The sequence below is a fragment of the Pygoscelis adeliae genome, unplaced genomic scaffold (assembly GCF_000699105.1).
Source record: "Pygoscelis adeliae isolate BGI_AS28 unplaced genomic scaffold, ASM69910v1 Scaffold267, whole genome shotgun sequence".
NCBI classification, from domain to species: domain Eukaryota; kingdom Metazoa; phylum Chordata; class Aves; order Sphenisciformes; family Spheniscidae; genus Pygoscelis; species Pygoscelis adeliae.
The window spans coordinates 4,202,013-4,226,254 of NW_008825150.1; the positions used below are offsets into that span (position 1 = coordinate 4,202,013).

Genomic DNA, 24,242 nt, shown 5'->3' on the forward strand with positions numbered 1-24,242 from the left:
AAGCTGGGCGGGGGGGTGGCTGCTCGGGGACTGGCTGGGCATCGGTGGGTGGGTGGTGAGCAATTGCATTGTGCGTCACTTGCTTTGTATATTCTTCTTATTATTATTACTATTATTATTATTATTATTATTTTATTTTATTTCAATTATTAAACTGTTCTTATCTCAACCCATGAGTTTTCTCACTTCTACTCTTCTGATTCTCTCCTCCATCCCACTGGGAGTGGGGGGGGAGTGAGCGAGCAGCTGTGTCATGCTCAGTTGCCAGCTGAGGTTAAACCATGGCAAGTATTCACCCAGAACGGTGGAGAGCTAAGATTCAGTTCTGTCCTCTACTTGTATGTGACTTTTTCCAGAAGTTAATCAAACTCACCAAGTCTCAGAATACTTCTAAATAAGACTTTGTTACATTATTTGGATGACAGATGCAAAATCACGATTCTGTAGCAAACTAACTAGGGAACTTACTGGGATTGGGAATACTGGCATTTCAGTCCTCCTCGGCTAGGAGGTTATAGCTCACAGAATTCAGTGCATGAAAATCTGGTACCTGAATTTTTTGTTCTTAAGATATAGTATTTTATTTGCTGAATATTCTGTAAGTTAGTTCAATATTTATCAAGTTCAACAAAAAATATATTGGTGATAGACTGTTGCAAATGGATGCTGCTGGGATATGTAACAGCTGTATTCTGAACTATGCACTAATGATTTTGTGAGATCAGAAACCATAAAAAGCCCCTGGAGCTCCAGTACCGCTGAGTGAAGGGTGATGCCTCTGTGGCCAGGTACTGCACAAACACCCAGAGACAGTGTTTATAATCCCATGTCACCTGATCCTTCACTGCATTGTTTTAAAAGGAAACATTTGAAAGGAGATGTTTCAAAGGAGTAATTTCTGACATTCCAAGTATTTTTTTGATGTTTACCATCAAAAATACTTCATCTTATGTCTTGGGTTCTTAACCTTTGTGAACTATTTATGTGAGTCAAAGGAGACAATGAAGAATTTCTGAATGAATTTCAGGATTCCTGTGCTACCGTGAGCTGTTCCACACTGTCAGAAATGGCATGCCGCTTGCATTTAGGAGTTCTGAGAATGTAAACTTACAGTTTGATATTTATAAAAAAAAGGTTGAGAAGGTGGTGTTTAGAAAATAAAAATAATACTGTCAGGTGTTTTGAGGTAAATCAATGTTGGATGAGGAACCACAGTAAGCCATGGGAGACAGAAGTGTCAAAAGAAGCAAATAAGCAAATGTGTCCAGCAGATACTACTGTCTAGACTATGGGATTTGGCTCCAATTACCAATGTTTTCTCCATAATCTCTCTCGTTAGATAAAGGGACAACTCATTTCCTTTACATATGAAAAACAGATTTTTTTCCATACAGTTTTAGGTGTTTATTTTGCTTTGACATAAAAAGCAAATTGCAAACAAAATGTCAGCATGAAAGCAAGCCCCAGTGGAAATAACCCTGGGTGTATATAATGGGGATGGCAAAGAATCCACTGGAAACTGCACAGACTGGGTATACCTGACTGCTCATTATATCTTTCAGCAACTGTGTTAGGTAGGGGTTAGGTGGCCTGAGACTTGGTGATTTTTCTTTTCTTTCCTCCCCCCATCTTCTGACCTTTGTTCCACAGAAGAAAACAACCAGTTTGCAGGCTGGAGGCTGAATATGCTGAGTGAAAGCAGTGAAAACCCCAGGTACTTTACCAATTGCTGCCTGGCCAGGTTGGGCTTTACCTTTTAGTCTGAAATAAGAAATGAATCAAGAAAACTGCAATAACGAAAGTAATTGTCTTTAATCTCAGGGGATGACATTGCCATCAGCTCGTTGAGTCACTGGAGCAGAGCCAAGCTTTGTCTGTTTCTGTCTACCATCTCCTTCCATGTAGGTAAAGGAGTGAAGCCCATTAACTGTATCTGGTCTTCTGCATCTGCAACTCAGGTGCAGGGACTGAGGACAGTAGCACATAGCGGGTAAAACTCTGGCGTACATCTGAAAGGTTTGTCTCCTCTGCAGTACCTCATTGTGTATTCTGTAGCTTTGTTTGTATATGAAGTGAAATCTTAGCAATACAGGAGCTCACTACAGCCTCCTGCTATTAAATGTTTCCCTTGGGAGGAGGAAAGAGGCTCCTGTTTTGCATAAGAATTATGAGATGGACTATTAGCTCTGTTGTAAATTAAAGAGTAATTGCTTTCCCTGTCTGCTTTAATAAATCTCATGTCAAAAACCCCAAATCTGCAGGCATTACACGGAAATCACATTTGCCTAAAATTTCCCTGGAAATAATTCTTCTCACTTAGGAGTAAATGAGGAACAACAAAAAAAAAGACTTTATTCCTCAGACAGCCCGAGAGACATTTTGCTGTATTTAGGGCTATCATAATTACATCCATAGTGAGCAACTGAATTTAAACAAAGGGAACAAACATTTCACTGATTTTGTGTGCATGAGAGAGAAGGATTAATATTCATGATAAGGAATGGGTTTTTTTTCTTTTTTTCGGTCCATTACTTTAAATATGAAAAGGCAAGCTCTTTATCATACGCTCTTGCAGCATACACTCCTAGGTGATGAACAATGCCAAGCACAATAGCTACGGAGGTATTGTTCGTACATGCTGCTGAAAGGAATGACATCCCACTTCTCCATCACATTACAACACCCCAGGCTACATAGCAGAACAGCAGCCTTCTTTCCTTGCAGACTTCACTGGGCTGCTTAATACCCTCACCTTTTCCCTGTAGGATAAAACCTGGAGCAGGAGCTGCCATCCCAGGCGCAGTACGGATCTCGGGCTAGGCAGCAGTCAGCGCAGGCTGTCCCGTAGATGTGGCAGCGATGCAAGGATACCTGGGTGACCCCTTCGTCTGAGCTCACGTACAACTGTTGCTGTAGAAGGAAATGGAAAGATTTATTTCAGATGTGGAGGAGCTTCACCCGAGACTCAGCTAACACACCTAAAAACCTTTCAATTAATTTTGGAATTAACTCAAGGCCAAGAGGGGAGCCACTAATATATATAAAGCCAAGATAACAGAAATCTCCCAGGCGAACAGGCCTATAATATTTCCACGTTCCTGTTAGAAAACACTTAGAAACACTGGGGATTTTTAATGTTTTTTGGACATTAAGTGTCATTGTTCTGTTCTGGGGCAGACAGGCTGAGTTAATATTGTTCAGATTTGAGAACTTTGTTCTTATTCAGTGAGGATTATTGGCTCAAGCCTTTGAACTAAGTATTTTCTCTGCATATAGTCACTTTAATAAATATTATGCAGAGTTCCTAGTTGGATTCTTCAGAGCATAGATTTCCAAGAAATAAAACCTAGAGATTATGTCGAGGCTTAGGGCCAGATTCTGATAGCCTTATATACCTGGAAAAATAAGCCAACAGAACTTTTATAATGAATGAGACCTTTTGCAAAAAAAGTTCAAAGTGAATAGGTCATCACCAAAATCTGGGCTAAAATGACTGTTTTACTCAGAAACAATTAATCAATTATTCTTAAAATAGAAATTAATATTGAATAAAAACCTTGAAACTCCCCTGATCTTTTTGTCATAAAACTAAAAGAATTCAATTTAGTGAATAATGTTTACTTATTAGTAGTTTTGTAAAATATTGAGCAACATGTTGCTTGTAAAATCATGGAATACATATTTTTAGTTTGGGTGTTTAACATTTCAGCAGAAATCCTCTCAGCTGTTTTCATCACTCTTACTACCATCGTTATTACTAATACACAAACACGCACAATTGCACCATGGACCCAACAACCCCAACACTGCCTTTTTGCATTGACTAGACTTCCAAGGGAAAATTTCTATTTAGGACTTTTACAGAAAAAAAGAGGAGGGAAAATTTCCTCTTTTAGTGCTTTTTTTTCCCTTACTTGTCAAACAAAACAACAAAAAAATTTACACTTTCAGTGAATTAGAAGTGATACATAATGATTAGAAATTGTTTTATCTTAGTGGCTCTGGGGCACATAAACAGCTCATGCAAACTTCAGTCAAGTTTTTCCATATTCATTATGGAAAATCTGCCTATATTTAGTATGCTGCACAACAATTGGTATTCTAACATCTTTAAGTCAATTTATTTCTCAGTTAATAAGCACTAAGTAAGCATTCCACTTTTCTTTACCTTTTTAGATGAAATCTTCATTGTTGTTATAGGAGAATTACTCTGAAAGACAAAATTCCAAACCACATTTACAAGGACTCTCTTGTTAATACTGTCTCGACATTAAAATTTAAAATTAAACAAAACCTAAGTCATATCTAAGAAAACTATAACTTTTCATATCTTGGAAAGGCATCACTCACTCCTACTAATTTTTTGCTATTTTCAGAACTAACAAATGACATAAATACAAATAATGTCTCACTAAATGTATTGGCTAAACTCAACTGCATTATTATTACTCATGTGCATCAACAAGTTTTTGCACACTTCTAATTAACCTGCATCTGTGTTACCTCAGCAATCTAGAAGCAATGTGTTTTGAAGCCATTACTCTCACTTTATAATAAGAAACAATGTTTGTTCTTGGACGATGATAATAAAGAAAAATCATACGATAGCTCACGCATATTTACCACATGATCCAGATAAGAATATGTCATATTTCTCCTACACATTATGTAAAGTGCATACAGTTTGGTTACCATCCAACATATACTTTCAGATTATCAATGACTAGAATATTAAAAATGGCATGTGTGTTATTAAATGTTTCTTTCCCAGAGACAGTACTCTGTACTACTGTGTGTCATTACTGCAGTCTATTATTGTCTGTGTCCAAACCAAATCTTAAAGAGCTGGAAAGGGAATTATCACATTCATTGCCTTAAGCAAGTGAAGCAATTAATTATTCTCATCCAAACAAATGATAAAATTGATGGTAATAAAAATGTTCAGCATTTTTTGAAGATTTAGCATTTTCTCAGTCACAAAGGAAAGCCACAACGGTGGGCCAGGATTAATTGCAGTGGACTACAAGCAGAGCAAGGAGGCCAGGACTAGGAAATCTGGCTGCGAATCATGTGAATTGGCAAAGGTTTGAAGGAGTTTAGAGCTGCTGCAGTATTTCATGAGTCTGGAGACTCAAGGTTAAATGCAACATTGGATCTGATGCCACATTCTCCTTTCCTTGCTTATACTCTGCAAAGGAGTTGGTGCTTTGCTTACTCTCGATACTTACTAGCACACAGCCAGTGATCTCATTCGCGCTGTCTTGGAGAGACTCATCAAAATACTGCCATGCTGCCCGCACAGATTGCAATGGCAGAGGTTACGATATCATGATTTTGAGGGTTCAGGATAAAAAAGTCTGCGCAGAGAGGCCCAGAAATTAGGTTTAGGGTCAGGATTCCTCTCAGCCCACCTATCTGCTTGCTGTATTAATTTACCTTTCAGTAAATGGAATTAGTAATACTTGGGTGAAGGGTCCTCTTTAGGTAATATTACTCACACAGATCTTTTTTAAAGGGAAGTCTTCAACAAAAGCCTAGGAAGGCTAATTATGCCTTTATGAGGGTTAACACAGAGTGTATTCCTTTTCTTAAAGGAATCGTTAATGCTGCCTGTCTCGATAAAAAAGCTTGAATCTTTTGTATCCTCTGAACGAAATAGAGAAAAGCCCATGACAAAACCCTTAACTAAGTTTATAGATGCATACTACCATTTGCCCCAAGACTACCTGTTTTAAAGAATAGCCCATTCAAAAATTTCAAAGGAGTTTTTCAACATGAGGGTGAACATTTTCTTTAGGTTATTATAAGCTGCTACATGCCATAGTGATTGACAGGGGCTATTCCCTTATTTCTCCCTGTAGTTGTTTGTGTTTCTTTTCAGCTTATGTTATGTTAAGCTTGTAGCTTTCTTGACTCCAGAGGCATGTGGCTTTGAAGAACTGGAGTTAAGCAAAAACAACACTAGTTTGCTTGCATTCTGCAGCTCAGAATCAGGAAGATTATCAGATAATCAAAGAAGTACAAAAGTCTTAGATTCCATCGGTAAATAGCGACAGTCTCAATACGTGATGCCCATGACAAAAGTTGCCTTCTGGCAGCCACTATAACACGACCTCGTAAAAGTGTGATTATCAAAATCCTTCTAGCCAGTATAACAAAATAAAAAATAGGCAACTTAAATATAGGGGAAAAAAAGGACTTAAGCTAGCTACAGCCTTCGTAACAGTGGACATTTTATATTCCTCTTTGGGTGGGTATCAAGCTGACAGTATGCACATTTACTTGATCTTTTATCAAGTCACAGTTGCCCTTGACAAAGTCTCTTAGAACAAAGTGTTTGTGTGAACATACACATTGGAAGAGTAAAAGTGGGAGCAAGCCAAACCTGAAAAACCTCCAGCTCTTCTAAAATGAGTTCTCCACTTGCAGAGAAATTGGTGGGTAAGACAACAACTTTTTGTACGGTTCCTTGATCTGGAAAAGATGAGAAAAAGTGAGACCATGTGACAGAGAAAGAAAGAAAAAAGCAGATGAACCATTATCAATTATGAAAAGAAACCATCAAAGCAACTATGACATAGAGAAAGGTAAGAAATGTTCAGTAATTTCAAGGGTTTGGGTTGAGAAAGAACCATGAGATGACTCCTTATATAGGAATACTATATATAGTATTATTCTCGTATATGAACATGAAGAAGTATGGTAAAATTGGTGTTGCTACCATTACTGTTACCATTCTACCCAAAAAGACCAATCAAAATCAGTATCTTCTGTACTAGTTGCTGTACAGACGCACAGACAGAGGCAGTATCTATCCTAATGATCTTAAAGTAAAAACACAGCAATATAAACAGGTAAAAGGGAGCTACTGCAGAATTTAATATATATTCATATTCATTAATAAAACATCATGACAACTGATTATATGAATGGTAAACTTTCCAAAGAATAACTCTATCTACACCTAAACAAAGTAAGATGAAAGCTTTTTTTTCCAGGAAAGTCAAACAATAATCAAGTCCATTACATATTGGTAGGAGTCAATATTTTGGTCCATAAGGAAAGAAGGAGAAGCAAGGTGAAGATATTGTAGCTACTCTATCATGTCTGCCCTCTCAAAACACAGTTCCAAGCCTCCCAAATCCACTCAGATCAAAGGAGTAACAAGTAAGAAGGATGGGGCAATGGCGGTGTTTTTGCAGGGTAGATGTGACGAGTGAGACCAAAGGGATATTTGTGATCAGTTTTCCAAATTTGTTATGTCGAAAGAATAGATGAGATGGAGGGGTCCATCTGGGAAGGCTCTTAAAGGCTGAGACAGCCACTGAAGTATTTCAGCAGAAAAGGCAGACTGTGGGAGAGGAGAATCACACGGACAAGCATTTTTACTTGGAAAAAGCACAGCACATAGAATTCCTCTTGCCTGAAAGGCCTGGAAATTAGTCTGAGTAGAATAAATTTATTTGCTCAAAATTGATTCTGAGGAATGAGACCACATGGTATAGATTCTGTTTGGACTTCAAAAGTTTTACAAGCAATCTCGACTTGTGTGGTTAGTAAAACATTTGTATAGCATAATATAGGTAAGTATCTACATGTATTTTAATGAATTTGTGTCCAAAGAAAGGAAATCTCAGCTTCCTGTTTGGCAATTCATGATGTAGACAACGTAAACTAAAAAAGGGCAATTTTGCTTTTGCTTTTAAGGTCAGTGACTAAATTCCATAGCTGGAGCTGCAGGGCAAGTTGGTTACAGTAAATAATTTACATCTTCTTATTTCCCTGGAGGAAGCCAGCAAATAATAATATATTTTATTTAAAAAATTAATGTTTAAAGCCAGAATATTGATATGTAATGACCTGACCACACACAGAGAGCACACTGCAGTATTTTGTCATTTAGAAAAAAAAAAGGAAAAGAGAAATTGAAAACTGACAAGACTTAAAAATGTGTAGCTATCAATTGTACATGCTCAGGGCACGTTAGGCATGAATTTTTCATGAGAATTTTCTATGGAGAACATTTATTCTCATTATACAATGGCATGATAAACCAGTTCCTTCCGAAGAAACTTTACTGAAACTAAATCTTGTGATAGCACAGCTGTGGTCTAGACTGGGTGCCAGTATTAGCAAAGCTATGAGAACCTGAGAGAGATTTACTAACTGCCAGGACCCACTGAAGCTTTAAACTGCTGCAGATGCATCCCTCGTCGGAGCTAAGGAGAAGCATGTGTGTGTGCATGTGCGTGTGTGTATTTCTGCTCCTACTGAAGGGAATAACCCACTCACAAATACACACAGCTTAAGCCCAGTCTACCTCTGCTTCTTTGCATCCTTTTATCAATGTCCTCTCTCTAACATTAAACTATACCATAGAAAATACTTTATCAGAAGTGCAGGAAGGAGTTGCAGCCTTTTGTGGTTTTTTTCAGCTGCCTGCAAAGTGTCAACTACCTGTAACCCTGAGATACAGGGCACTAAGCCTGTTGACAGTGACCTTACCTGCAAAGGAATGTGAGGCTGCTGAGCCTCTGAAGAACCGGTTTATTTCAATGATCCATTAGCACATGCCACACATTTAAAATTCCTAAATTGTCTTTGGTCCTCAAACATTGCCTCAAACTGAAATCAGAACCTGAGGGGAGATTTTATCCTGGGCATTGGCACAGGATAAAAGCCTGACACCAAGCCCTTGTGTCCTAATAAACTTTCCTATTTTAAAACTGGGTTCCTATCTACCTTTTTGTCACACCGCAGCAAAATACACAGAGTTAAGGACTGTTTACCTTGGTATTCATTCCCTTTGACTCAATATTTTACCATTCGCTTTGACTCAGTATTGTACCATGAGGGACAGATCGTTGGAGAAAGGAATGTTCCATTGTTTTAAAGGAATTAGTAAACTTAATACAACATTTAAAATAAATATTCATGTTAGGGAAAGTAGGCAATAAAAAGCTATTCATTAAATGAAACCACTTAAAGCAAGGAATTCCGATAGTCTGTACATATATATGTACATAATCCCAACAATACATGGCTTGTAGGCTATAGACTTCCACCCCTTCTAAAGATAGTTTTTCTACTGTTTCTCAGCTTGTTCCTTAATAAATGAAACACAAACATTTGTGCTCAGAAATCATGTCTTATTCCTTTCTCAGTAGTACTGATGTCTCCACTATAAGCACAGTAGCTGACAAATCTAGCACTTACATATATTCATGTCAGAAAGCTTATAATACATCTGAGTTTTGCTTATTTCCTTTAATGGCAAGGCAGCAAACTAAATTCCCTGGGTCAGAAGGAAGGTGGAAAGGATGCAGCACAGTGCACTGCAGGAGGTATATGCAAAGTAGCAGTGCCTGAGCTGTTTCCCAGTGTATTTCATAACACATAATCTTTTGTGTTGTAAGCCATGCAAAAGAGATCATTAAACAAGTATAAGTCAAATTTTTTCATGTTTAGGTCAACATATGAAATTATAAGCTAATTCTGTAAAAATCATAAAAGTGAACAGGATGGTTTCCATCACCGTTTACTTGTTACTTCCAGAAATCCACTTGCAAACAGTTCTACACTGTTATAATTTCACATAGTCATGAAAAAAGCTATTGTGTCTCCAGAATATCAATCCACCACTAGAATGTGTGAAGTGAAGAGGCAGATTTATGCTCACCACTTCCCTGACTTTTCACTGTTTGCAGCCTTGCATCAGCCCAGCAGCCTGTGAGTCGAGGGCAGACGGACAAGCGAGAAGGAATCTCCCTCAAGCTGACAGCAAGAGGACAAGGGCGACTCATAATGACTGCTTTTCTGTTTCAAACCTGCATGAACAACTGCAGTCTCTCAGCTTGACATGGAAGACAATGTTACTGAGATTGTGTTCCCTCTGAAAGGATGGAGAAAGAGGGAACAGCAAGGGAGGAAAGTGCTAACATCCTGCAGGCTAAAAAGTGTAGAGAGTATGCAGAGTGGGAAATAAAATGGAGAAGGAAGGCAGTCCAATAAATGGTCCAAGGAAGGAAGAAAGAGAGACAAAATAATAACAACAACAACAACAACAATAATAAAAGCACCTTCCTTGAAACACAGGGCATGATTCTGTCTGGTATTAATCAGGTAAGTTTCATTGATACCAGTTGGACTATGCCTGATTACACTAATTCCTGGTCCGGCTGACCATGGGCAATGGAAAAGGCAAAGCTTAATGAACAGCAATGAAAAACACACAGGTGTTTGGCTGGAATCTGTATTCCAGAAGTTGAATCTGCAGGTCTGAGTTTAAATCTCATTCTCTGAATTTCTACTAGCTTTTCTTTCCCCAGCCCTAAGTGAGCACTGCAGTTATCAGTACTGTGAGCCTCAAAGAGAGTCAAGACCAATCCACCCCTGAGCCACATCACATGCACAAATTGAACAACAAATAAAAAACCCTGACTTTTCCACATCATAAAAAAATGACTGCAATGGACACCAACTGCTACCCTGCCAGGAGATTCACAGAGAGGCCTCCTGCAGTAATTCCCCTCCCTGATCTGTCTGACATTGCTGGAGACCCTCTGAAAACTTTTCTCCGTGTTTTACCTCTCAGCCTGATGGCAGCTTAATTATTTTTGGTCTCTAACCTGAGTTGAACCTGATGCAAGCAAATAACATTACAAAGAAAAAAGAAAGCAAAGAGTTTGCAGAATGCTTAAAATCTCTCTGTTTGAGAAAATGTTCAGGCTCAGCAGAGCACCTGAGATGGTGGCAGGTTAGCAGTGAAGGCTGAGAGCCAGGTCCCCACGCTTTCTGCTGTCCTTAGGTGTCTGCTGTAAGTTAGGGCTCCCACCACAGCCACCTAACTTCTTTGTGCTTTAGTTCACTCATCTGTCAAATGAGTGTAATCTTTTTCTAGCTCATTGCTTTGAAACTTTGTAAAGTCATTTCAAGCCACATCAAAGAACAAAAATGCAGATACAAATGTCTAATGAGCTCACACTTGAGGGCAAAACTTTCACAGAGCCCCAGCTCGGTCAATCTTCTGGGACACACTGTGATCTTGTTTGAACAAAAACTGAACAGGGAAAATAAAACAGGTGGAGGAATGCCCTCTTAACTTACATATTTCTTAAAAGGCTGTGAAAAAGCATTGGATGAGTCAGTCAACGAAAGGTTTTGAATGACTCAGGCAGTATGACCAAGAGGAAGAAGGAAACTGTCTGCCGCCTGTTGTGCCACTGTTGTGCAACATCATCTTCCCAAGCTCACAGACACGAAGCTGCAGCCAGCGAGTCTGTGGGAGGCAAGTTTGCTCTTCTGACCAGATTATCTTTCTCCATTAGAATCTGTAGCTCATTACATGATTTTGGCTATTGCGTTACTGGAGGCTACTGTTGTCAGCAAGGGTTAGTTTTCCAAAAAGACAGCCATCATGTAACACCATGAAAACGAGTATTACAACCTTATGCTCTGAAGGCACTTACTGCATCCAGACTTTGAAAACAAGTGTTGCATCAGAAAAGAAAAGATAATAAAAAACATCGATCAACCTTATGCCACATCAGACTCATGTGGCCCACATTAATCATCTGAATAAGCCACACTAAAGTTTGAAGTGCCTTTTCATGACAGTAAGCTAGATCTCTTTACACAAAAATATATCCTATCTTGATAGGAAGGAGCTGAAAAAAATCCTATTGGTGCCCATGTCTGTTTAATGTACACAAGTTTGACCCAGACATTTAAATATTTTCATAACACCAAGAGCAATAAAAAAACCCATGCATAATCTTATGGTTGTGCAATCTGCGTGTACTTTGACCAAAGGCTTTCGTACTGCAAGCTTAAAAAATAAATATTAATCTCAGGAAAATGTTCTCATGCTGTTTTATTGCTGTTCTTAAAACTCAGATGGAAAACAATCTACCAAAGGATAAACAGAAAATGTTGAAAGCTCGGGTTCTTTAGATATAACTGAAATGAATAAAGTAATCACAGTAAAACTCCAGGGTGAATCAAAAACTTCAGAACTGAGTCCTGGCCTACCACAGAAATGGGATAATTGAAGCAGAACTCTAACCCTAAAGGCCTGAACTGAGTATGTTATCACTTATCGCATAGGGAAAAAGTATCATCAGCATCGCCCTTGTCAAATATGCAAATGAGTGATTACATTATATCCAAGTAAATTATCCCTTGGGTTTCTGTTTGGGAAGACAAAGTATACAGCACTCTTCTCTTGTAGCACTGCTCTCTACCATTAAAGACTTGCTCCTTACTCTAAATCAGCTCATTTCAGAGGGGGGCTGAAGAGTTCCCTTTGGGTGGACTAGCAAGTTTTGTTAAGTGCTTTGGAAGTCTTCAGGTTGAAAAGCATAGGAAAATAGGAGATCGTTATCATTTCAAAAGCAGGTGGAATGCTGCGAGAACAATGTCTGTCCCTCGGATTTATTTTGTTAGCTATGTAGGCAAGCGAGGGAGAAAAGCAATGTATGAACCCTGGGCATGGACCAGCAGCCCCTGTGAGCTCAGCACTTTTGTCTGGGAGTGCAAAAGAAACACTACATTTAGTTCACATTAATGTGAAAAAACGACACAGCTGCCTATACCCTCCCATGCCACATGATCAAAACCACTGGGGTTCTTGGAGCTTTACGCTTCTGTTATTCTTCACTTGCATTCAGGAACTGATTTATTACTGAGGCTATAGAGGAGGAAGAGAGGAAAAGCTAAACATTTTGTGTGCTCTGCATCTGGCAAGACATAAAACACTCCAATTTCAAGCATGAGACAGGTCACTGACAGTGACAGACATGGCTGGCTACATCTCAGTTCAGCAGCAGTAACTCATCATCCAAGCTGAGTGTAATTGTCACCAGGTGTCAAGTCCCATTGTCTCCGGCTGTGGGGCTCCAGGCTCCCAAGGAAATTATCACACGAAATTCTCCTATACAATGTGGTTTTTGCTTTTGCCGGGATGAACTGACACCAAAGCAAATCCCCTAGGCATTCCTTTTGACATTTGACAGTTAATATCTCTATCAAATCCTCCTGAGTCTCACAGAAAGCAGAGAATAAAGAAAACAAATTTCTCCTCTCAGTGGCTGAAACTTGATCACTTTTATTTAAAAGGGCTGAGAAATGCAGTAACTTAACATTGCACCAATTTCTTCTGAGGAAGACCTTGGAAGCTATTAATGTCCTGTACCCTACTCAGGAAGGATAATGCCTCCCCTCCAAGTAACTAGAAAGCAGACAATGATCCTCATCTCCAGTGTAATGCAGAAGATAAAGCAATGAATATAAAATATCAAGAGCTGCAGCTTATGTCTTTGCCCCATAATGGACCCTGTGCTGATACACAGAAGAGGATTAACAGAACATAAGAACAAGCTGAGGCATGTTAATGTTTTCAGTGAATCACAGGTGTTTGCGTGAGGCCACACTTATCACCTGAAAACAGTCAGAAGCTAATCAAAGTATAAAATGAAATGAACTGTATCTCTTGCAGAATTATGGAAATGCTAAATATCAATATTGTGCATTTTCATGCACATTTCAAATTTTCAATACATTTCCAGTATTAACTATCACTGTTACATTAAGAATCCTATATTGGTTGGAAATTGATAGCTCTTATCTTTTCCACTAATTTTTAGTAGAATTTTCCTCCAATTAACATTAGATGTTTATAGAGCATTTTAAAACAATGGCGCCACTATATAATAAATGCATAAAATTTTAATTTGAAAGTTCTGTACTAGCCTACCAAGCTATTACTCTGGCTAAACATAGTGATTTGGAAAGGAATAAAGCTAACAGAAAACCAAACCTTCTCGATTACTAAGAGTTCTTGTGGAGTTGTATAACAGTAGTAGGGACAATATCTCTTAACACTGCTGATATTTCTACAGTAGTGTACAAAGACTCTTTACTTCTGTAGGAAAGGAAGAAAATGACCGTAAAGGGTCCCAAAGTCAAGAACTGTAGCTGCATTAATTAAACTAAAAAGAAAATGTGGTTACATGTTAGGGAGGGGGAAAAAAATACCTCAAGAAGAAAGCCCTGTCCGAATTAGCTTAATTTGGTAGTTTCCAGTGACTGCAAGTAGGATCAAAGAGATCTTCAAGAACACCTTAAAACTCATTTATCAACTGCCAACCAAGAAAACAAAAATACCCAGATCAAAAACTGATGAAATTCCTAATGTAATTCATTACCCGGAGTTTCTTCTACCTTGACTATGCCTTATAGTATACTAAGCATTCACAGTACAGTAGATGGTGACCTGGTAAGGGTTTGACACAAGAACATGACTGAGGTGTTTTAGTTTTCCTATTTCCTTTCATTGAACTGCAGAACCCTGTAGGTTGGGAGGGGTCTCTAGAAGTCATCTAGTCCAATCCCCCACTCAAAGCAGGTCCAATTAGAGCAGGTTGCTTGGGGCCATGTCATGTTGGGTTTTGAATCCTCTGAGTCTCTGAGGATGGAGAATTCACAACCTCTCTGGGCCCTTGTTCCAATGTTTGATCACGCTGACGGTGAAAACCTTTTCCTCTATATCTAATTCCAATGTCCTGCATTGCAACTTGTGTCCATTGCCTCTCACCCTGACACCGAGCACCTTGAGAAGAGTCCAGATCTGTTTTTTTTTCCCATTAGATAGTTGCACCCTCCCATTAGATAGTTGTCAACAGCAATAAGGTCTCACCTTAGCTTTCTCTGAATAAACTTAATTCTCTCAGCCTCTTATACATCACATGCTACAGCCCCTCAGCTGATCTTGTTCCATTAGGTCAATGTTTTCCTTGCACTGGGGAGCCCACAACTGGGCATGGTACTCCCGACAGGAGCTGAATACAGGGGTAGAATCCATTCCAGCAACCTGCTGGCTGGATACACTTCTGCTAATACAGCACAGTATGCAGCTGGCCTCCTTCGGCACAAGGGCGCCCTGCTGATTTTGATAGTTGGGGAGGTTTTTCTAAGAGTGACGAGAGATCCTTTTAATCCTGCCCCTATAGAAGTCTGACATGCTTGTGAGACTTTTTAGCACCAGCTTCCTAAATCTATTATAACAGGATGGTTATTCCCAGCCCCATATGAGTTTGCTGGCAGACAGTTATTCTACAAGCAGAAAACAACCAGGACCCCAATAATATGTGAACCATAAAAGCAATGCAAGACATGTCTGTAATTATTTTCTGACGATCAGAGATATATTTGTTCTCCTGGAGTTCTCTCCCTTTGTTCTACTTGAAACCATCTGTAGTAAAAAAGATTAGCCTTTGTGCCTATCAATCTATAATGCCCTGTTAAGCCAGCAGGAGTTTCAGATGTGAATGAGTCCTAGAGTCTAGCCAGAGTACCACTCCACTTGTCTGCTTGAATCAGAAGAGTGTGATTCATATCTGAATATTTTAAAAAATCAAAATTGATCAGTACAAGAATCACTTGACCTGTTCCCTGCAGACTTCAGAAGCATAACACCAGATTCAAATTTGATGTAGCTAAAAACAAAATGTCGGTTATATTAGACAGAAATTATTTTAGAATACTTGGATCAAATTCTCTATGTCCATTATTGCTAGGACTCCAACAATTTGTTTCTTTTTCTCTGCTAAATACTTCCATATTTTTACTTTTTTGTGGAGTTGTTATTTCTGCCTTTGTAACGTCCTGATCAGATTGTGTTTTTCTTCAGAAGTAGCTTACACAGCATATATTAAATAATGATGATGAGAGTATACAAAATAATACAAAGCCAAATTTTGGCATTTTTACTCATGTTAGCATCAAATTCTAATGTGGAATCAAGTTGCAGACGAACCATATTCAAGAGAATTATTGCAATTTAGATCAAATACGACATACACTAGTGTTGATTTCTGTCTCAAAATTCATATCAATACATTGTATCTCTTGCACATAATTAATGTCTATAGGAAACAAAAATGCACAGAAAGTAAAAAGAGCATAACATGGATTTCTATACACATTTTTGTAGGTAGCAAATATGTTTAAACAAACATTTCTGAAAGCTATAAATTGTACAGATTGGAGTTGATTACAAATTATAATGCAGAGGAGGAAAATGACTGTTGCTAAGCTTGTCTTACCTGTTCCAAGAAACAAGACGTGGTATCTTCCATCAGCAGCATTCACTCGATCCACAGCAATCTTTGTATACTTGTAGTCGGCTCCTATCCGGATGATCAATGGCCTCTTGTGTATTGGGTAAATGGGATTAAACATCAAAGGGTGATTCCTGATGAAGGTCACAACATCATCTGGAAACTCTTTGGTTGTCCGCATATTAGGTGTGAAGGCTCCTCCTGGACACTGTAAGAAACATGCACAGCAATGCTTAACAATCTTTCAGAGAGTTTTCATCTCCAAGTCATTTACAAATATTGATAGATAGTTGACAAAGTAAGTTTCCAAACAAGCACTTCAGACTCTCACTGAAAGTAATTATGTTCCAGTAACGGGAATGAAGTGCTTGAATAGCTATGCTTTGAACTCCTATAAATTCAGATAAAGCAAACACAAATGTATTTTTGCACTTTCAAAAGCCAGCTTGATGGCAAAGATCCATACTTCTGGACCTATTTTCAAATTCTTTATGCTTCCAAACTGCCTGTTGAAAAAAAAAAAAAAAATCCAAGCGATTGCTATGGGAAGACACCAAACTTTCACAGCTAGTTTGTTATAGATTTAGTACAAAGGCAAAAGGTAAAATTTGCTATTAACTGTAATTTGGTCAATATCAATATGCCTCTAGTCATCACGTTGATTATGAGATGGCGAAAGGGCCTGTGACTCATCTTCATATGAAAAAACAATAATATGGAGTTGATGAGGGGGTCCCATGACAACTCATTTACATCTGAGAATGTAAATTGACCATTCACAAGATCTTGTCTACACTTTCCCCTATGCCCGAGAAATAACAGAGGTCCATGAATACTCTGGATGCTTCTTTACATGTAATGAAGAACCATGCAAATAATGAGCCCTGAGGCATTCTGGACCTCATGAGGAAATAAAAGCAATCTTAGAAATCTCAAGTGTTTACTGAGACTGAAACTAAAAGAAGACTGTGGGAAGAAATCAGGAGCTATGTCAGTAACTGGTACAACGTTCTGGATGTACCTATGTTAATTTACATTACTTTTTTTTCAGTCACTGTTACTGCATTTCTCATTGCTGCCCCTGAGCTTTCATTTTACCCCTTACCACATTTCTGAGCTGTGAAACTCCCCTCGGAGTGTTGGAGCTATTCAGAAATACTTCAACACAATATTTTTCCAGTTGGAAAATGTTGATTTGTTCAATACGAAGCATTTCATGGAAACTTGTTTATTTTGATGAGGACCATTCTTACATCTAGGATGGAATTTCTGGTCAAAACCACAGACACAAAAATAGCTGGTAGCTTAGGGAGAGATTTACCTCACCTGACTTCTACTGTCTCAAAGTCAGGCATTTATTCTTAGTTAGCCATCTAGGTTTCCTCTGTAGTCAGTAATTCAGACTAGATGACCTGCTTTTAGATGGCTAAAATTACATAAAATGAATCATACTCTGAGAGCCTAGGAAACTCGCTGGGGATATCTGAGTCATGTGTCCTACATACCTGATGTGAGCAAACGTTACAATCTGGGTCTTCACCCCCCAGGGGATCCCTCTAACCACCAGGCAGGAGTGCCCGTTCTACGGTCACTGCTAAAAGCTGTTCCATCTTGTGCACATAATAAACTATTCATTGGGCAATACCAGGAACAAAGTAGAGAGGGGACTGAAGCCTAATCCCAGGCTTTAGAATCATCTTCTGGCTCAATTAGGATTCAATTATTTATACAAAGTAGAACAGCTCTGGTAGGAATTCTTTAAAAGAAACTGCTCTGGCATCAGTTACCTTCAGGAAGAAGAACCAGAACTCAGCTCAGATATGGGTCTCTTTTCCCATCTGACATCCTTGACAATTGATTCTTCTGGACTCTTATTTATCATGAGGGTCTTGGTTTGGTTCTCATTAGAAATGGCACTACACTCTAGCCCTCTAAGCCCTCACAAAATTGAATTCTGATTATCTTGTTTGCTCTACTTCTTCCCTCTGTGGCACTTCCATCCACAGTCTTCCAGGAAATGTATGGAGCTATCTGCTAAGATTAGCAACAAATGCTGAAAAAAGAACTGTCTTCATAAATTTGTAGGCTATTAGCAAGATTATTCTACTTGGTACTGATCTGCCAGACCCCAGTTCCTCTCCAGAGGGATTCTGTTTCACGAGCAGTTCAAATTAAACTTTCCTGTCCTGCACAGCTCAGTTAAAAGAAGACTTTCTCTGATACTTTCTATCCTTCCATTCTTGACTTGGAGATCATAAGACCTTTGTCTGTGACTTCCTGCAAAAACATCTGTGCTATGGTTCACCCCAGTATGACCCTAAAAACTTACATTATATTGTTGTTCTGAGCAAAGCCTTAACAAACATCTTTAATCAATTAATTCTTTTGCTATCCCCTGTATAAACCAATGACAAGCAAAAGATGTTACTGAAGAACCCTATAAGCTCTCCTTTTCCTGGAGGGATTGAATGTGTATCCTTCACACCTCATTCAAGGACTTGGCTACACGATAATTATGTTCACAGTTGATCACCATGCAGTTAGATTGCAGAGAGAAACAGAATTCTTTAATTTACAGCATATTCCCCAAGATGTAGGTACAAAAACTATTTCTGTAAACTCTGAAAAATGGAAACTATCCTCAAACATCACTAAATTTAGTAGCAAGATGCCAATTATGTAATTTTTTTTTCCTTTCTTTTTCCATAAGTAAGTTTTGCTTGTGGAGAAATAAGAAACCATTGGTATTTAGTGAAGGGCAGCCAAACACTGTGGAGTTGATTACGGCCAAATGGACGTATTGCTTTATTTAATCCTACTGAAGCTATACCAAAGCCTTTTCATTGTTTATCCAATATACTGCGACACAATTAACATTCATTTCTGTCCAGAGGTTTAGTATGAATATCTCTTTAGGCAACTATAAAGTAGGATTTTCCATGTGTTATAAAAAGGCATCCCTGTCTAGTCCAGCATCCCAGAAGTTGCAAAAAAACTATGTTCCAGAGGAAAGAGCCTCGTGCCCCACAGTCTGCAAGCGTGGCTATTCAAAGTTAACCCTTTGAACACAAATTCTGAGCAGCAAAAAAATCCCCATGTCCTGATTTTTACAGATGCTTTGAAATAAGTGAAAAATAGTGTTTGTGGCATGCATTTAAAAGTGGAACTTTTTGGCAGTAAAATAAAAGCTAAGCCAAACAAGTCCCAGCTTAAAAAATACCCCTTTAAGATACTGTGTTGTGGCTGAGTTGTGAGGAAGAACAGAAAAGCCAGTGATCAGAAAACCAGCAATGATCATCTTAAAAGCATCTTTTTTGGCTTTGTTTTTTGTGTGAGCTATGATCTAAGAATTTATCTTCAAATTCAGAGCTCATCGGCACATCTGAAAAATGTAGATAATTTCTGTCACCATGTTAAATCCAAATCTGAATTGTCTTTTTCCCTTTCCATTGTGCTGCCCAGTTTCTTTAGGCCCATCTGGAATACCTCACAAGCCTCCATGAGGCGAACCAAGAATAACATGGCAGTGGTTGGGAAAACACATACAAATACAGTATTTTGAAGCAGCAAGAAACTCTGAAATGTGACTAATCATAAGAGCGTGAAACTTCCTGTTTAAATGGGCCATTTATGTTCTTTTTTTGTAAAGTTTAAGCTTAAAGCCTCAGTGAACTAATGAGATTAGAGCTGTATGAATTAATTGCAAAGAAAGAATAATGCTAGCATTAGACCTTAGTGGAATATCAGGTATTGATTAGCTAGTTCTAGAGATCTGGGAACATGAAGTCCTAAAGCTTACAGCCAGCAATAACTGCACTAAAATGTCATGAAGAATTGTGTGAACAGGGAGAGCTGTTCCATGTATCTGTGCATTAGGGTACAAGAGAGAAAGAAAGAGAAAGAGCAAGATCTACAGCACAAAGACGAATATGAATGAAACAGTGATATGGTTAAAGGTTCTTGCAGTGACTTGCAAAATTAAAATAAAATTTAATTTCCTGTGATAAATGGAAAAGCAACAAAGTGTTCACCTAAAAAAAATTATAACTACATCATTGAGAGATGATTTATGATTCTGTGCATAACATTTAATTCTGATACTCAAGAAATTGTAACAAGAATTCATAGGAGTCAACGGAAGTCCACACTACCACACTTCATTTAGCAAATATGGAATCAGAGAAGATTCTAGAGAAAGTTCATATATTCTTCATTAAAGCTGGAAATATTAGACTTTGTACTTCTGCTAAATCTGAATTAAGAATAATGCAAATAAGTAAATAAAGAAATAGACAAAACTGCATCAACAGCAATTTTTATACACCATAAAGGTGAAAAAAAACCCAATTCTGTTTAAAATCTTTCATGGGACATTTTTGTAAAACTTGGAAACAGAGCTAGCTCTAACAGTGTACAGAATTTATTGGAAGATTATTACTACCCTTGATACAGGGAAAGAAAGTCTTGAAAAATTTTCAAGGCATACAAAAAGCATTCTTAACAAGGAGGACTACTATGAACTGATGGGCATGAAAACTCATCTATATCTAGGTGTCTCATCTAAGATTCAGTACCTGACAGGGTATTAGACCTAATCAAATGACAAGTCCCGGAAGCCTTGTTCTCCTACTACATCTCCCAGGAATCCCAATAGAGCTGCAAAACTTCAGAGAACTACAGAAAATCCATACAGACTGAAGACAGTCTTACAGACATTTGGATCCAGACTGTAGAACACACTCACAACGCTGTCTTTGTACACTTATTTATTTAGCTATCTTTTGCTCAAACATACACACAAAATGTAAATGTACATGTAAACAATATGTCTGCCACCTAATGAAATAATTCTTACCACCTTTTGAGCAGAAAGAGCAAGAGCGATTAACATTTTGCACAACTTTTAATTCTCTAGATTTCCAGATACTACATGATTTGTATGGCAAGCTGAGAAGCAAATAAAATTGTTCTGAACTGTAACTAAATGCCATAGTCACATACAGTCCATTATCCTGGATTAAATAATATTTATTTATGTATTAAACAAAGACAAGTAATTGGCAAGCCTGCATAAACATCTTTGTACTTACGGTGCCAGGTCGCGGGTACGGAATTCTGCCCTGATATGGAATCAGCTGGTGGTTTGGGCCCTCCTTGTGTGCAAATGGCCCATTGAACACGGTCTGGATGTCAGATAGATGATACACACACACGGCTGAGCCTTTAAATATGGAGCTGGAAGACAGTAGGAACAAGTTAGTATTGTAATCTACCAACTTTTGTATAGCTTTTCCATCATTTTGCATGGTCCAATAATGAAAGATACCTCTAAAAGAATATATTTAATACAATTTAATGCTTCTATATAGCATGGATTTAATACATTTAAAATCAACTAATTTAGCTTCCCAATATAATCCATTACTCCTTAAGACCTAGCACCTTTTTGGACAGTGAACTGAAAAAAGAGGGAGGAAGGTACTACCCTACTGGTAGAATAAGAAAGTTTCCTAATGTTGAATATAAAAGAAATGTAATCTGGCCCCAGTTAAATCAATGGCAAAAATATTGCTGACTTCAGTGAGACAAGAGTTTTATAAACTTTGTACTGCCAAGCTCAGCACAGGTTTCCAGAACTCCCTACCAGTGTATTAACCACAAGACCTCCATGAGCCTCCTAAAATACATGGCTAAAATATTAATCAAAACATCCAGTGCATTTACAATTGGTTAGATTATTACAATCAGTTGCCAGCTTTTCTAAGCAAAATGGGGACAGGTTGTGGCTGTAAAGGAATTACTCCTATACAGTCCTCAAATCCACCCACAAAACTGGTCTTACAAAGACCCCTTCAAAAGGGTTGAAGTTTGATGCTTCCTGAGGAGAACCCAGGGGGTCATCTATGAGAAGGGCATGTTTTTCCACTGCTCTGGGTTCAGCAATGGTCTCAGATGTCTCCTCAGCCAGCACAAGCCCTGAATGGCCTCCATCACACCGTGATGATGGAGGGCACTAGTGGAATAATTTCCAGAGTGATGCTAAGGCTGATTGGAGTGAATTAACTCCTTTTTTTTTTCTCTCAATACATTTAAGGTTTGGGATATATATCTTAACAAAATGGAAACTCCAGACAGTCTGAAATCTGCCTGATGTTAACTGTAGGATGAAGATAATCCAAGTAACCCTCTGTTTTCAACTGAAAAAGAAAAAACAAATTCCAGAAAAAAACTGAATACATTACACATAGTGTCTAAACAAGGAAAGTGCAATCCACATAGCTCTCAGCTATATATGGATTAGCAGGACAAACCTTTTAAATGGATTACGGTATTTGTGGAAATTTAATAGGTTTTAAGAAATGTATTTAATCTTTCCAGATGGTTTATGTTAGATTTACAGCAGATTATGCCACCAAAATAGTTTGCTTCAATATTACTTGGTTTCCTTCTGTATGGCTTAAATAAAAGTACTAGTAGTTATTATTTGGTAGGATGTTTCTCTCTTGCTACTGTTATGAGTTGGAAGTCTACAGAGGTGAAGATAAAGGAACTTCTAAGGAGTAAAAATCATTATGATTGCTGTATTTAACTAGGTAACAGATCCAATCTATAGTCAAACAAAGGGAAAGAAAGCATAGACCATGTGGTTCATGATAACAGAAATGCATGAGTGTAAAAACTTCAGTAGCGAGAGAAAACAGCTTGAGAGCCAGGAAAAAGTGGCGTTTTCTCTTTGTTGTCACCTTATATGGTCCTGTGATTCAAATCTCATTTCCACTGCAGGAATACCAGGAGAATTAGGTAAAAGTGTTTCCAGTTCAGGCATGTTGCATCCACAACCTAATCGTAAGTGTGGTTTTACTGCTAAACATAATCTCAGCATTTTCTCTTTTTGTGCTGTAGGAATCATAAAATGTAGACAGCACCAGATGTCTACAAGTTATGGGATTCTTTTTTTCCCAATTAAATATCATAAAATCATGTTTTCCTGGCTGGTTCACACATTTGAGAAAGCAGATCCCTGGACCACATGAAAAAAGACAGAAAAGTGTATCAGGAAAAAATATTTTTTCATGCAAGGATTTTTTTACTAGAAATTGCCATTAATTGCCATCAAAGAATTTGCTAATTTGATCAAATAAATTAAATGAAATAAAAAAATAAGCAAAAAACCTCTTTGAAGTTAAGTAATAACAGCTAAATAATACAGGATAGCATATCAGAAATCAGTAAGCAGTAACTATTTCTACTCTGTATACTAGCGCTCTGTGATGAGGGCAAGAGAAAAGTGAAAAAATGAAGATAAAGATGGCAGAATCTGTTGGTCCACCTGTCGGTCTATCTTTGTGGAGAGTTTCAGCATAGTAAGCCATATGTAGTACTTCCACTGCCCTTGGGAGCCCTCTGAATGCTTTCTAAACTGTACAGTAAGTGAATACTACTGACTGACAACAGGGAGCTTAAGGCTGCAAGGAGGTGATCAAATGCCATGTAAGCTTGTCTTTTTGTAGCCAGCTGAAGCTGACATGGGTTATTTGCCATCTGTGTGATCATCTGCCAGCTGAGAGACTGGAAATTATTTGTATGAATTCGTGTAAGAATTCCCAGTTTGATCCTTCAGGGTGCTGGATGTCCTTCAGGAGGCGTTAAGTGCTCTCAGATGCCACATGAGTTCACTGCATTGAAGTCGTTTAGCTTTCCGCTGCTGAACAGTAGCAAGTGGCCCTCCACAGAAATGTTTTCCCAGTGCCAGCTGACAGTATGTCAGGGAGCAGTGTGCCCCAAGCAGCATAGCTCTAACATGGATACCAACAGTAATGATACTGAGACTGTTACTCCTGCTTGCAAATGATGGCCACAGGAGATGTACAAAATTGCACGGAACAGCCTTGACGACAAACCATCGCTTTTAGTTTTCATATAGAAAATTGGGCAGTTCAGGAAGGTGATTTTTTTCAAATCTCCCCATTTACCTTGATGTTGTAAAAATTCCATACACAAGCGTTGTTCTGGGGTTATCTGTCTCTAAAAGAAACACATCCTCTGTAAGAAAGAAAAGGAAAAAGAAAAAACATTTTCAATATTAATAAAAACTTTATTTTCTGGTTTAATTTATGACTTTTT

The 24,242-nt window shown here is 38.2% G+C and overlaps 1 protein-coding gene across 2 annotated transcripts in view; it reads right to left on the reverse strand.

Moving 5' to 3' along the window:
• Nucleotides 1-24,242, reverse strand: part of SEMA3C (sema domain, immunoglobulin domain (Ig), short basic domain, secreted, (semaphorin) 3C) — a 124,970-nt gene that overhangs the window by 7,606 nt on the left and 93,122 nt on the right. For both annotated transcript variants that reach the window (XM_009328358.1, XM_009328359.1), the window contains 6 exons: nt 24,092-24,161; nt 21,209-21,353; nt 16,104-16,326; nt 6,386-6,474; nt 4,169-4,210; nt 2,753-2,910 (listed from right to left, as the gene is read on the reverse strand). In XM_009328358.1, the coding sequence (XP_009326633.1) occupies nt 2,753-2,910; nt 4,169-4,210; nt 6,386-6,474; nt 16,104-16,326; nt 21,209-21,353; nt 24,092-24,161 (727 nt within the window). The remainder of the gene's footprint in view (nt 1-2,752; nt 2,911-4,168; nt 4,211-6,385; nt 6,475-16,103; nt 16,327-21,208; nt 21,354-24,091; nt 24,162-24,242) is intronic.